This window comes from Pongo pygmaeus, chromosome X (genome assembly GCF_028885625.2).
Source record: "Pongo pygmaeus isolate AG05252 chromosome X, NHGRI_mPonPyg2-v2.0_pri, whole genome shotgun sequence".
Classification (NCBI taxonomy): Eukaryota; Metazoa; Chordata; class Mammalia; order Primates; family Hominidae; genus Pongo; species Pongo pygmaeus.
The window spans coordinates 160,859,211-160,875,405 of record NC_072396.2 but is presented as its reverse complement, the minus strand read 5'-3'; the positions used below and the strand labels follow the sequence as shown (position 1 = coordinate 160,875,405).

General features: G+C 38.0%; 1 protein-coding gene across 5 annotated transcripts in view; it reads right to left on the bottom strand.

The window, feature by feature from the left end:
• Window positions 1-977: 977 nt before the first annotated feature.
• The window catches only part of VAMP7 (vesicle associated membrane protein 7), a 57,034-nt gene continuing 41,816 nt past the window's right edge, over window positions 978-16,195 (bottom strand). For all 5 annotated transcript variants that reach the window (XM_054472534.2, XM_063660434.1, XM_063660431.1 and 2 more), the window contains 2 exons: window positions 4,942-5,034; window positions 978-2,857 (listed from right to left, as the gene is read on the bottom strand). In XM_054472534.2, the coding sequence (XP_054328509.1) occupies window positions 2,789-2,857; window positions 4,942-5,034 (162 nt within the window). In that variant the 3' untranslated portion in view covers window positions 978-2,788. The remainder of the gene's footprint in view (window positions 2,858-4,941; window positions 5,035-16,195) is intronic.

The following is a 16,195-nucleotide window of genomic DNA, read 5'->3' as shown; positions in this document are numbered from 1 at the left end:
TTGAGAAGATAGCATTGCAAGACATAGACTTGCTTCTAATGTAGAACACTTTGGTAGAGTCTAGGGTGCTGCTGTTATTGTTACATTCATTTCCATCAAGATACCCTGGGAAGCAACCCAGTATCTTTGTCTATCTTGAGGCCAGAAAAGATAGATACCAGCAGAGTCAAGCAAGAAGAAACCATTATCTAAAGGCACCTACATTCACTATTAAGGAAACTTTTGGATTGTAACACTATTTTTTTTTGCCAAGGGTTTGAGGTAAAGAGAAATAGCTGGTGTCACTTCTTTCTTTATTCATAGCCAAATAAATAACCATCTTTTATTTTTCTCTAAGTGTCTGTTAGAGAATGCATATTTCAGTTGAAATCTGGATAAAGCCTAGGGAGAACTTAAATAGGCTGTTTTTAAGTTACTGCAGCCTGTATAAAAACATATTCTATACCTGACTTTAGCCACCTTACGTTCAGAGGTCCCAAGTGACTGATTATTTTGTTGTGACCTATCTATTTGTATATTTGATTTGTGCCTGTTTTTCTTTTATTTCTGTTTAGGTAACCCTGTTTGCTATAATGAATTATTCCCTCCCACGATTATGCCTTCCCCTTGAGTCTCTTTCAGAACCAGTCATTTAACTTTAGATAGACAGATTTTTCAGAATTGTGCTAAACTGGATGAAAATCCCTGGGGTTCTTTTTCAGTTCTGCCTAAATTATGGGCTCAGGATGATAGTTGTGAAGGCTGTGTGATCATTTCAGAATCTTTCATTGGTTTCAGCACGGGCTATATATTTTTTAAGTTCATTTGTGTCTTTTGAAGGAATTCTACACACCTGAGACTATGCTATAGATCTTTACTGAAAGTCTCCAGGTAACACTTCTTAATATATTTTCGGCATAAGTAAAATACTTTTGTTCTGTAACAACGTCATCAGAAGAAATTAGGTTCCAGAAAGAACTTCTAAAACAAGCAAATCATTGTATTACTCTTAAATTTTATTAACGTCTTCAGTTTGTGCGTCATTTAAAATCAGACATGTGCTTTAAAAAGCATTCTTATACATGAATAGACCAAGGAACAGTTAGGTAATTGATCCCTAAAACATGCACATCCATTTTATTCAGGTGTGTATAAGAAAGGGAAATAAGCTTTAAACCTTTTTCTTTGGATTAAAAACATTTGGAAATTATTCAGGAATGCCAAATGTTTTTCTGGAACAGATGTATTTTCCAATAGGAAATACTGATGCAATTAAGAGGCATTAGTGCTGATAAAGAAGACTGGAAAAACATTTGTGCTATGCTAGATAAACAAGAAAAGAGTTCAAGTGGGCCTAAGATCTATGTCAAATAAATGAATCAGGTAGTATGAATTGAAAGGTTTGAAGAACAGGTACACCATGAGCCAGATTATGGGACACATATATGTTCAAGGCACATGACTAGGCTAAACAGGTGGCTAGATTCTACAGACTAATTTATTCATTCATTGAGAAAGTGTAAAATGTAATATAATTTCAATTTAATGGCACTTATTGATAAATAAATGCAATTGGATCTAGGGTAGAAAATGTCTTCCTTTCAGATACACACCAGAAATGCATACTAGATAACAGATGCCAGTAGCGATATGATTACAGTCCAATTTTCTTACACTGCAGTTAAATGGTTGTTAAACTGTTTTGTATTAATTCTATATGTCGTACTGTCTATTCTCTTTCAAGTTTCACAAAAGAATTCATCAAAATTAGGCAGATTTAAGAATTTATTTAACCACAAAGAATGCTCAAACTATTATTCAACAGGAGTCAAGCCCAAACCCTGGAGTTGACTGCTGACCGTATTCGGTTTGGGCTTTTCCCAGAATGGAAACACTTTTCCCACACTACCTCCCTTTGCACAGCTAAAATGCTACCATATCCACTGTGGTTCCCTTCTTTTTCTTTGGCAAGTCAGAGGAATTTACCTCCCCACCCCCTCTACTACATATTCTATTAGCGACACGATTGCCCTAAATATTCACAGAAGAAAAAGGAACACATTTAAAAAACTGCAACTTTCAACAATATTTAAACCTTCATCTTCTCAAATCAACTGCAATGGGAAAACAGAAGATATCAAGCTATCCACTGTATTGTGAATGATCAGCACACTGAACTTTATTCCTGAAAGTCAATATTAGGAGGACAAGGATAATTCTGTGTGCTTCTAATGGGCTAGCAAAATGTTCCCCATCTAACTGAAATAAGAATGTTTCATACTTTACTTATCTGAGCTCTTAGAAGGAAGCAGCACCAACGTCATTACAATTCCCCAAATAACAACTATTATCCATTTATATTGTTTTGAAGCACCTAAAACTTCTCAGTAACAAAAGACATTAAGATGAGATGTTAGCAATACTGTCTCTTGAATACTTTTGTGTGCACATACAAAGTTTCTCCATAGTTTTAGTAGATAGCTCATAAGACTAGTGGCGACAGCTTTGTGCAATTAAAAACAAAAATGTTTCTCTAAATAGATGACACTAGTTAACAAACCAAAGAAATAAACAAAAGCCTTTTTAAGGCTACTGCTGCAATGAATGGTTCAATCTGAAGTTCACAGGAATAAACTGGTAGATAAGACAAAGATAAACCTGGAGGCATGGAACAAGATTTTAAAAAGTGAGAAGAGGGTTGAAGAGACTGGCAGATACCATCTGTCAGTATGTGAAAGGCTTGAGTCACATGGATTGCTTTTAACTCCTTGTTCTCTCATATCCTTGGTTAATGATAACTTTTTCTTTCTTATTTCTTCACACAGCTTGGCCATGTAAATCCACCACAGAGAGGTGAAACAATGATATAGATGAACACCTGGAGGGAGGAGGAAAGCAATTTTATTTTCTTGAATCAATCATATTATTCTAAAAAATATATATAGGAAAGTAGACCCTTATTAAGAAATACTTCTGATTCCATTAGAGTAGCAGTTATGTAGTAATGGAACACACTAATCAAGTATTTTCCAAGACAGAAGTGTAGTTAAAATTGTCCTTTTTGGTATAACTCACACCCACTTGAATTCCAGCGTTTCCTTCAGTGGGAGAGAAAGGAGTGGGGTTGTTGCTCTTCACTGGTAACTTGGCAGAATCAAGGCTAAATGAGCAACTCATACTGATGTGTCATTAACAAGTCATAAAAAAATCACAAATAACCATAATTCTCCTGAAGTATGATTTCATTAATTATATTTTTAGGTTTTGCACATGAATTTTATTTTTGATTAATATAAGAGTATCTTTTAAAAGCCTGAGTAGAAGGCTTTCATCTATATCACTTATGAGCAAGAACACTGCTACGAACTGTTCAGTGGATAATGACACAATAATTACAATGACCAAAACAATGAAAAGCAGATGATGTCAGTAACACTGCAAAAATACTGGTGCTATTACAGATATGTTTGCTTTTAAATTCTAGATTATAATTTTAAATTATATTATAAAATAGTCACTACTTGTTCACATTATTATATCACAAAAAATAGATTTTAAACATTAGGTTCACTGCATTAGTCACTTTATTGTATTTATTTATTTTATTTTTTATTTTTGTAGAGATAGGGTGTCACTATGTTGACCAGGCTGGCTTCAAACTCTTGGCCTCAAGCGATCCTCCTGCCTCAGCTTCCCAAAGTGCTGGGATTACAGGTATAAGCCACTATGCCTGGCTTTATTTTGCTTTAAATTACAACTTTTTGAGATCTTTAAGTGACTGATTTCATTATTTGCAAGCTTGGAAAAGGATGCATTTATGAATTGTATGCCCTTTGCTCCAAAAGTGAGCAAAGCATTTTGCCTTGTAGGGAACTATAAATATTGCCAGGGTTGGGGGGCAGATTACAGCAGATTCTGTTTATTAATGAATAGGCTGAACTTCTGACATCATATTCACACATATACACACATACTCACACATACACATGCCACAAATGTAAAGTTTATCAACTTGATGTAAAGTTGACTATTTGTCACAGCTGTAATATAAGGATTTTTCAAGCTGAAGTACATCTCGTTCGGTGACAACACCTTTTGGCAAAGATTGATATTGCATTTACAGCTGTGCTCTGCATGTAATAAGTAATCAGTAAATATATTCTGAATTTAACAATAATTCAGCTGCACAAATCAACCTAAACTCCCAGACCAAATAATAAGTAAGAAGCTAAGCTCAGGAGCCTAAAATGTGATATTAGAAAGAGAAACCTGAGCAAGGAACCATTCAAGGTCATGACAATTACTTCCAGTATAAAATCTACAGATCTTCTCTTTTAGATAAATCCAGCTGTCTAAGGCAGAGGACCCTCAAGCTGTGGTAGAGGAGAAGCAGGGTCAGAGGTATCTGCTTGGAGGTAATTTTGGGCTTCTGGACATGACTGGAGGATGGGGAGGAAAGGCAACTTTATCTGACCATGAACAGGGTAAAGCACCCCCCACCTGTTAGCAATAGTTTTTAAAGTTGTGGTTTAGGACCTCTTTACACACTCAAAAATTACTGAGGACTCCAAAGAGTTCTTGTTTAAGGGGGATTATAATTATCAGCATTTGCCATATTAGAAATTAAAACTTTAAAAATACATAATTAATTTAAAAATAAAAACAACAAACCCATTACATATAAACAGAAATGTCTTTATTTAAAATAACTACATTTCTGTGAGGTCAGTTTTATAGGTCTCTTCCTATTGAGAATATATAATAATTCTCAGTAGGAAGGAGATGTTTAAGTAGAGATATTTCATAGTGACTTCATAGGAAAGCCACTTCCTGGTCATGTGTTTCACTATTAAAAGACATATGTAGCTCATTTCAGAGTGTTAATCATTGAGAAATAATTCTAGTACCTAATTTCTTAGAGATTGAAAAATAAAGCCATACACTAAAAGGACAAAAACTTACAATTGATACGATGATGATGATAATAGTGAGCTTGAGGTTCTTCATACACATGGCTCGAGCAAGATTTCTGCTGGTAGTTTTGAAGGTGACAGACTAGAAAAGAGGTGAGAAATGTTTAACCCCTGGCACTGACTACATGAATGATTTGCAGAACATTTTACTTCCATTAATTCTGTTTAAGTCCAATGATCTCTCTTTACAAGTAGAGACTGGCCATTCATACTCAATAGTTGCCAAAAGCAAGACTCTGCCAGGCCTATCACAAGCAGTATGAGCCCAATGAAAAGGCTTCCCTCTTTTTTCTTCTCCACTGCAGCAATGCACATGATGTTGAGCACCAGAAGTGGTTCTTCCTGCTAGTGCAAAAGAATTTTCCTCTCTATACTTCCAATAAGAAAGGCTCTTTTAAAGCCAGCTGACTGCAAGCACATTCGCCTAGTCTGCCCCGTATAATTCTGGGGCTTTGAGCCATAAAAACCTGTTTGATTTCTGTAGGAAGATATGTATTTACTTTTGTGAGGGCCAAAACCCATAGAACTTCATTCCTTCTGCTATCCATTTTCTTTTGCATCATCAATTTCTCAGTATCTACTGAACAATTCCCACCAGGACACAAGAAGTTTAAAACAAAAAGGCAAACAACCAACAAAACTCCCTAATAATCCAGCAATTCCACTCTGGGTATGTACCCAACAGATGTATGCACAAATTCACCAAAAGACATATAGAAAAATGTTTTGGACAGCACTACTTTTCATACCTTAAACTGGAAACCACCCAAATGCCCATCAACTGTACAATGCATAAATTACAGGAGAGTCATAACATGGAATACAATACAGTAATGACAATTCACAATCTACTACTACATTTATACAATTTACCACAGATGAATCTCACAAACATCATTTTGAGCAATAGAAACTTGACATAAACAGAATACCTGTTATATTTTATTATGTATTTTGAGACAGGGTCTTGCTCTGTCGCCCAAGCTGGAGTGCAGTGGCACAATTACGACTCACTGCAGCTTTGACCTCCTGGGCTCAAACGATCCTCCCACCTCAGCCTCCTGAGTAGCTGGGACTATAGGTGTGTGCCACCACTCTCAGCCCCTGCTATGTTTTATTAATCTATGTGGAGAAATCAGGACAGTGGGCACCTTTGGAGAGGATTAGTGACTAAAAGAAGGCAGAAGGGAGCTTCTGGGGTACTGTTCGTGCTCTAGTTCTTAATCTGGATGTTGGTTCTACATGGTATGTTCACTTTGTGAAAACACAACAAGTTGTATGCTTACAGGTGATGCGCTTATATATATTATACTTCAACATATTGGTTTTAAAAAATCCACTCCCTTAACCATAGATTCATCTCCAAGCACATACTCCACAAAGTCTCTGCAGTAGAACAACTGACAGGGGCACCAGTCTTTGGGTTTCGCTTGATGAAGAGTGCACAGGATGCCACCTGGAGGCACATACCAAAACTGATTAAATCTAGAGCTAAATATGTATGTTGAATAGAATATACACATTGACTAGAACTTTTGAGATGAAACAGCGTTAAAGTGAGGAGACAAAATAAGCAATGGGGGCAAACAGTCCTTAATGGAACAAAGTTAATATGGGAAACAAGATAGAACAATAGTAATAAAAAAATTTCTAATAAGTATCCTCAGATACAAGACATAATTGAACTAATTTTAAACAAAGTCATCAGAGGACATAAAAAATTAGATAACATAAGACAACATTCCAAAAACTATATTTTAATAAAATGGCATAATTTTTTAAAAGCAGAACATGAATGAGCAAAAGCAGCTTCTGCAGTAACAATTCAAAAAATTTGCTCTGAAAACAGCAAAATGTCTAGGTTGTAAATTATGAAAGAAGATGTAAGATACACGGAAAACTGATCAAGCAAATCCAGGATCAATTTATACGATCAACAGATATTTAACATGTGCTTATTATGTACCTGGTACTGATTTACACACCTATTAGTAGTCACAGGAGAGAATACAGCCAAAAGAGAAGGATCAATAATCAAGGGACTAACTGAAGAAAATATCCCCCAAATAAGAAAGACTTGAATCTTCAGACTAAAAGGACCTACCCACCATGTGGCAAGAATATTGAAAAAAGGCAAATGTTACACTTTTAGTAACATTTCAGACCTCCAAGCTTTTGTTTCTACTCTAATTTTATTTTTTTCTGCCTTGAAGTATAATTGGCAAATAAACATGGTATATATTCAAGGTATACAATGTGATACTCTGATAAATGTATACATTGTGAAATTATTACCACAATCTAGCTAAGTAAAATATCCATCACCTCACACAGTTACTTTTTTGGGTATGTGGTGAAAACGCTTAAGATCTATTCTTATAGCATATTTCAAATATTCATTACATTATTATTAACTATAATTGCCATGCTGTATGTCCGGTATCCAGAACTTATTGATCTTACAACTGTAAGTTCATACACTTTGACCAACATCTCTCCATGTCTCCCACCCCCTGGCAACCACTGTTTTACTCTCTGCTTTTATGAACTGAACATTTTCTTTAGACTCCATATATAAGTGAAATCATATAGTATTTATCTATCTGTGTCTAGTATATTTCACTTAATATAATGTCTTCTAGTTTCATCCACATTTTAGAATTTTTTTTCTATTCTGTGACAAATGCCATTGGAATTTCAATAGGGATTGTGTTGAATCTGTGTATTGCTTTGGGCAGTATGAACATTTTAATAATATTGATTCTTCCAATCCATAAACATAAGGTATCTTTCCATTGATTTGTGTCTTCTTGAATTTCTTTCATCAATGTTTTATAATTTTCAGTGTGCACATTATTACATGCTTGGTTAAATTTATTCCTAACTATTGTACTCTTTTTGATGCTATCATAAATGGGATTTTAAAAAAATTTCTTTTGATTCCTGTTCCAAGATGGCCAAATGGGAACAGCTCCAGTCTACAGCTCCCAGCGTGAGCAACGCACAAGACGGGTGATTTCTGCATTTCCAACTGAGATACCGGGTTCATCTCACTGGGGCTTGTCGGACAGTGGGTGCAGGACAGTGGGTGCAGCCCACTGAGCGTGAGCCGAAGCAGGGCAAAGCATCGCCTCACGCAGGAAGCGCAAGGGGTCAGGGAATTCCCTTTCCTAGCCAAGGGAAGCTGTGACAGATGGCACCCGGAAAATCGGATCACTCCCACCCTAATACTGCGCTTTTCCAACGGTCTTAGCAAACGGCACACCAGGAGATTATATCCCGCGCCTGGCTCGGAGGGTCCCACACCCACAGAGCCACACTCATTGCTAGCACAGCAGTCTGAGATCTAACTGCAAGGTGGCAGCGAGGCTGGGGGAGAGGCACTCGCCATTGCTGAGGCTTGAGTAGGTAAACAAAGCTGCTGGGAAGCTCAAACTGGGTGGAGCCCACCACAGCTCAAAGAGGCCTGCCTGCCTCTGTAGACTCCACCTCTGGGGGCAGGGCATAGCCAAACAAAAGGCAGCAGAAACCTCTGCAGACTTAAATGTCCCTGTCTGACAGCTTTGAAGAGAGTAGTGGTTCTCCCAGCATGGAGTTTGAGATCTGACAACAAACAGACTGCCTCCTCAAGTGGGTCCCTGACTCCCAAGTAGCCTAACTAGGTGGTACCCCCAGTAGGGGCAGACTGACACCTCACACGGCCAGGTACCCCTCTGAGACAAAACCTCCAGAGGAACGATCAGACAGCAACATTTGCTGTTCAGCAATATTCACTGTTCTGCAGCTTCCGCTGCTGATACCCAGGCAAACAGGGTCTGGAGTGGCCCTCTGGCAAACTCCAACAGACCTGCAGCTGAGGGTCCTGACTGTTAGAAGGAAAACTAACAAACAGAAAGGACATCCACACAAAAACCCCATCTGTACATCACCATCATCAAAGACCAACGGTAGATAAAACCACGAAGATAGGGAAAAAACCGGCAGAAAAACTGAAAATTCTAAAAATCAGAGTGCCTCTCCTCCTCCAAAGGAACGCAGCTCCTCACCAGCAACAGAACAAAGGTAGACAGAGAATGACTTTGACGAGTTGAGAAAAGGCTTCAGATGATCAAACTTCTCCGAGCTAAAGGACAAAGTTCGAACCCAGCACAAAGAAGCTAAAAACCTTGAAAAAAGATTAGACGAATGGCTAACTAGAATAACCAATGTAGACAAGTCCTTAAATGACCTGATGGAGCTGCAAACCATGGCACAAGAACTACGTGACGAATGCACAAACTTCAGTAGCCGATTCGAACAATTGGAAGAAAGGGTATCCGTGATTGAAGATCAAATGAATGAAATGAAGCAAGAAGAGAAGTTTAGAGAAAAAAGAATAAAAAGAAACAAACAAAGCCTCCAAGAAATATGGGACTATGTGAAAAGACCAAATCTACGTCTGATTGGTGTACCTGAAAGTGACAGGGAGAATGGAACCAAGTTGGAAAACACTGCAGGATATTATCCAGGAGAACTTCCCCAACCTAGCAAGGCAGGCCAACATTCACATTCAGGAAATACAGAGAACGCCACAAAGATACTCCTCGAGAAGAGCAACTCCAAGACACATAATTGTCAGATTCACCAAAGTTGAAATGAAGGAAAAAATGTTAAGGGCAGCCAGACAGAAAGGTCGGGTTACCCACAAAGGGAAGCCCATCAGACTAACAGCAGATCTCTCGGCAGGAACTCTACAAGCCAGAAGAGAGTGGGGGCCAATATCCAAAATTCTTAAAGAAAAGAATTTTCAACCCAGAATTTCATATCCAGCCAAACTAAGCTTCATAAGTGAAGGAAAAATAAAATCCTTTACAGACAAGCAAATGCTGAAAGATTTTGTCACCACCTTGCGTGCCTTACAAGAACTCCTGAAGGAAGCACTAAACACGGAAAGGAACAACTGGTACCGGCCATGGCAAAAACATGCCAAATTGTAAAGACCATCAAGGCTAGGAAGAAACTGCATCAACTAACGAGCAAAATAACCAACTAACATCATAATGACAGGATCAAATTCACACATAACAATATTAACCTTAAATGTAAATGGGCTAAATGTTCCAATTAAAAGACAAAGACTGGCAAATTGGATAAAGAGTAAAGACTCATCAGTGTGCTGTATTCAGGAAACCCATCTCATGCAGAGACACACATAGGCTCAAAATAAAGGGATGGAGGAAGATCTACCAAGCAAATGGAAAACAAAAAAAGGCAGGGGTTGCAATCCTAGTCTCTGATAAAACAGACTTTAAACCAACAAAAATCAAAAGAGACAAAGAAGGCCATTACATAATGGTAAAGGGATCAATTCAACAAGAAGAGCTAACTATCCTAAATATATATGCACCCAATACAGGAGCACCCAGATTCATAAAGCAAGTCCTGAGTGACCTACAAAGAGACTTAGACTCCCACACAATAATAATGGGAGACTTTAACACCCCTCTGTCAACATTAGACAGATCAATGAGACAGAAAGTCAACAAGGATATCCAGGAATTGAACTCAGCTCTGCACCAAGCGGACCTAACAGACATCTACAGAACTCTCCACCCCAAATCAATAGAATATACATTCTTCTCAGCACCACACCACACCTATTACAAAATTGACCACATAGTTGGAAGCAAAGCACTCCTCAGCAAATGTAAAATAACAGAAATTATAACAAACTGTCTCTCAGACCACAGTGAAATCAAATTAGAACTCAAGATTAAGAAACTCACTCAAAACCGCTCAGCTACATGGAAACTGAACAACCTGCTCCTGAATGACTACTGGGTACATAACGAAATGAAGGCAGAAATAAAGATGTTCTTTGAAACCAACGAGGACAAAGACACAATGTACCAGAATCTCTGGGACACATTCAAAGCAGTGTGTAGAGGGAAATTTAAAGCACTAAATGCCCACAAGAGAAAGCAGGAAAGATATAAAATTGACACCCTAACATCACAATTAAAAGAACTAGAGGAACAAGAGCAAACACATTCAAAAGCTAGCAGAAGGCAAGAAATAACTCAGGTAAGAGCAGAACTGAAGGAGATAGAGACACAAAAAACCCTTCAAGAAATCAACGAATCCAGGAGCTGCTTTTTTGAAAAGATCAACAAAATTGATAGACTGCTAGCAAGACTAATAAAGAAGAGAGAAGAATCAAATAGACGCAATAAAAAATGATAAAAGGGGATATCACCACCAATCCCACAGAAATACAAACTACCATCAGAGAATACTATAAAAACCTCTACACAAATAAACTAGAAAATATAGAAGAAATGGATAAATTCCTTGACACATATACCCTCCCAAGACTAAGCCAGGAAGAAGTTGAATCTCTGAATAGACCAGTAATAGGCTCTGAAATTGAGGCAATAATTAATAGCTTACCAACCAAAAAAAGTCCAGGACCAGATGGATTCACAGCCAAATTCTACCAGAGGTACAAGGAGGAGCTGGTACCATTCCTTCTGAAACTATTCCAATCAATAGAAAAAGAGGGAATCCTCCCTAACTCATTTTATGAGGCCAGCATCATCCTGATACCTAAGCCTGGCAGAGAAACAACACAAAAAGAGAATTTTAGACCAATATCCCTGATGAACACTGACGCAAAAATCCTCAATAAAATACTGGCAAATCGAATCCAGCAGCACATCAAAAAGCTTATCCACCATGATCAAGTGGGCTTCATCCCTGGGATGCAAGGCTGGTTCAACATACACAAATCAATAAACATAATCCAGCATATAAACAGAACCAAAGAGAAAAACCACATGATTATCTCAATAGATGCAGAAAAGGCCTTTGACAAAATTAACAGCCCTTCATGCTAAAAACTCTCAATAAATTAGGTATTGATGGGACGTATTTCAAAATAATAAGAGCTATTTATGACAAACCCACAGCCAATATCATACTGAATGGGCAAAAACTGGAAGCATTCCCTTTGAAAACTGGCACAAGATAGGGATGCCCTCTCTCACCACTCCTATTCAACATAGTGTTGGAAGTTCTGGCCAGGGCAATTAGGCAAGAGAAAGAAATAAAGGGTATTCAATTATGAAAAGAGGAAATCAAATTGTCCCTGTTTGCAGATGACATAATTATATATCTAGAAAACCCCATTGTCTCAGCCCAAAATCTCCTTAAGCTGATAAGCAACTTCAGCAAAGTCTCAGAATACAAAATCAATGTACAAAAATCACAAACGTTCTTATACACCAATAACAGACAAACAGAGAGCCAAATCATGAGTGAACTCCCATTCACAATTCCTTCAAAGAGAATAAAATACCTAGGAATCCAACTTACAAGGGATGTGAAGGACCTCTTCAAGGAGAACTACAAACTACTGCTCAACGAAATAAAAGAGGACACAAACAAATGGAAGAACATTCCATGCTCATGGATAGGAAGAATCAATATCATGAAAATGGCCATACTGCCCAAGGTAATTTATAGATTCAATGCCATCCCTATCAAGCTACCAATGACTTTCTTCACAGAATTGGAAAAAACTACTTTAAAGTTCATGTGGAGCCAAAAAACAGCCTGCATTGCCAAGTCAATCCTAAGCCAAAAGAACAAAACTGGAGACATCAGGCTACCTGACTTCAAACTATACTACAAGGCTACAGTAACCAAAACAGCATGGTACTGGTACCAAAACAGAGATATAGATCAATGGAACAGAACAGAGCCCTCAGAAATAATACCACACATCTACAACCATGTCATCTTTGACAAACCTGACAACAACAAGAAATGGGGAAAGGATTCCCTATTTAATAAATGGTGCTGGGAAAACTGGCTAGCCATATGTAGAAAGCTGAAACTGGATCCCTTCCTTACACCTTATACAAAAATTAATTCAAGATGGATTAAAGACTTAAATGTTAGACCTAAAACCATAAAAACCCTAGAAGAAAACCTAGGTAATACCATTCAGTACATACGCATGGGCATGGACTTCATGTCTAAAACACCAAAAACAATGGAAACAAAAGCCAAAATTGACAAATGGGATCTAATTAAACTAAAGAGCTTCTACATAGCAAAACAAACTACCATCAGAGTGAACAGGCAACCTACAGAATGGGAGAAAATTTTTGCAATCTACTCATCTGACAAAGGACTAATATCCAGAATCTACAAAGAACTCAAACAAATTTACAAGAAAAAAACAACCCCATCAAAAAGTGGGCGAATGATATGAACAGACACTTCTCAAAAGAAGACATTTATGCAGCCAACAGACACATGCAAAAATGCTCATCCTCACTGGCCATCAGAGAAATGCAAATCAAAACCACAATGAGATACCATCTCACACCCGTTAGAATGGTGATCATTAAAAAGTGGAGAGGATGTGGAGAAACAGGAACACTTTTACACTGTTGGTGGGACTGTAAACTAGTTCAACCACTGTGAAGGACACTGTGGCGATTCCTCAGGGATCTAGAACTAGAAATACCGTTTGATCCAGCCATCCCATTACTTGGTATATACCCAAAGGATTATAAATCATGCTGCTATCAAGACACATGCACACGTATGTTTATTGTGGCACTATTCACAATAGCAAAGACCTGGAACCAACCCAAATGTCCATCAATGATAGACTGGATTCAGAAAATGTGGCACATATACACCATGGAATACTATGCAGCTGTAAAAAAGGATGAGTTCATGTCCTTTGCAGGGACATGGATGAAGCTGGAAACCATCATTCTCAGCAAACTATTGCAAGGACAAAAAACCAAACACCGCATGTTCTCACTCATAGGTGGGAATTGAACAATGAGAACACCTGGACACAGGAAGGGGAACATCACACACTGGGGCCTGTTGTTGGGTGGCGGGAGGGGGAAGGGATAGCATTTGGAGATATACCTAATGTAAATGATGAGTTAATGGGTGCAGCACACCAACATGGCACATGTTTACATATGTAACAAACCTGCACGTTGTGCACATGTACCCTAGAATTTAAAGTATAATAAAAAATATATATATTTATAAAAAAAATAAAAAATAAAAAAGAATTAAAAGAAAAAAAATTTTTTTTTTTTTTGAGAGGGAGGTCACCCCTCTGTAACCCAGCCTGGAATGCAGTGGTGTGATCATAGCTCTCTGCAGCTCCGAATTCCTGGGTTCAAGCAATTCTCCATCTTCAGCCCCCCAAGTAGCTAGGACTACAGGTGTACCCAATCACACCTTTTTTTTTTTTGGTTTTGTAGAGATAAGGTCTCATTTTGTTGCCCAGGCTGGTCTTGAACTTCTGGATTTTAGAGATCTTTCAGCTTTGGCCTCCCAAAGTATAAGTATTAGGATTATAGGTATGAGCTACCATGCACAGCCTTGATTTATTTTTCTAATAGACTGTAATCTAGATAGTAACAGTGTGATTTAGGGTGGGGAAAAGACACTCCAGAAAAAATAACTATGTGATTTAGGAGGCTTTGGATCACACCAAGTGGAGCTGGAGATTGAGATCAAGCCAGAGGGCAGTCAGTCAATAATGCCTACATAATGAATCCCCAATAAAAACTCTGAACACTAAGGCTTGGGTAAGCTTCCCTGTTAGGCAATGCTCTGTACATTTTGCCACACATTGATGCCAAGAGAGCAACGTTTCCTGACTCCATGGGAAGAGGACAACAGAAGCTCTACATGTGGTATCTTCCCAAACTCCACCCTATGTACTTTTTCCCTTGGCTGGTCTTACTATGTATAATTTGCCTGTAATAAACCATAACTGTGAGTGTAATAGTGTTCACAGAGTATTACAAATCCTTCTAATGAACTATCAAATCTGAGGGTGGTTTGGGGAATCCCCAAACTTGCAGTTGGTGCCATTAAGTGAGGGTGGACTTGAGTAAACTGTATAGTTGTTCATGCCATGGCTCCAGCATGAGTAGATGGCTTGACTGAGATCCTGTTGCTCTGCCCCTCTGTGTTGCCAATCAATTTGGCCTTGAGACCTCACTAAGTTCTTTAAGCCATAGTACCTTTTTTACCTCTTTCCATCCAACATGGGACAAGAATATCTGGGAATAAGCCTCCCCAGTGACATGGGATAAACTTATATCTAAAATGCTGATCATCAATGCTTTCAGAAGAGAAAAATTTTGATCAAAATGGGGAAATGAGAAAAGAAAAACAGCTCAGAGCAGCCTGAGCTATGTGAGGTATATAAAATTTATCAGGCCCAGAAGACATCAGTATGGGGACTTCAGTCACACCCCCCACACAATGCCCAGGGGGGCAACTGTTTAAAGGCAATTTGTTGCTGACTAGCTGCCTTAACCATTATCTTCATGTTCCTGGAATCTGTGATACAAAGGACAATGTATAGCCAATCAATAGGTTATGCTACTTTAATGTAAATTCTTGGTAAACAAATTAGATACTGCCTCTCCTTTTTTCCTTTAAAAACCTACTTGTAACTGCTGCTAATTAGAACATATATTCAGAGCAACTTGAATCTATGCTCCTGGGTTGCAGTCCTCAAACTTGGCCCAAATAAAAAACGTGTAAACTGTATAGTTGTTGAACTTCTCAGATGACTAAACTCTTCATGCACTGAAATGCAGCAATATTCAGAGAATTTTGAGAGAAAATGATCTTAATCCTAGAATTCTACACCAGTCAAAAAATTGTTCAAATATGAGACCAAAATAACACTTTTGTTCTTGAAGGGATTATCATCCACAAACTCATATGAAGAAAATGTGTGAGGATATACTACAAACAAAGACTAATTCACAATAAATAATTCAAGAAAGAGAAAGATGATGTAGATGAGAAAAAGCAGTGAGGAATGAAACTAATAAATCCAAACATAGTTAGTTGTGTGATTCAACAGGTTGTAATGGAGATTCCTCCACCACCCTCAGGTCAACATCTGAACACTGACAAACCATCTGTTTAAAACAAGTTCACCTATAAAGAACAATTGTTAGATGTTGCCCTAAGATATGCCTGTGTCCTAATCCCTGTGAATGTGACATATGTGATATTATCTGGAAAAGGTGTCTTTACAGATGTGATTATGTCAAGAATCTTGAGATGAAGAGAGTATCCTGGATTATCCATATGAGCCCTAAATGACATCACAAATGTCTCTATAGGAGGAAAGTAGATGGAGGCTTGACACACATGCAAAGGAGAAGGTAATGTGAACATGGAGGCAGAGACTA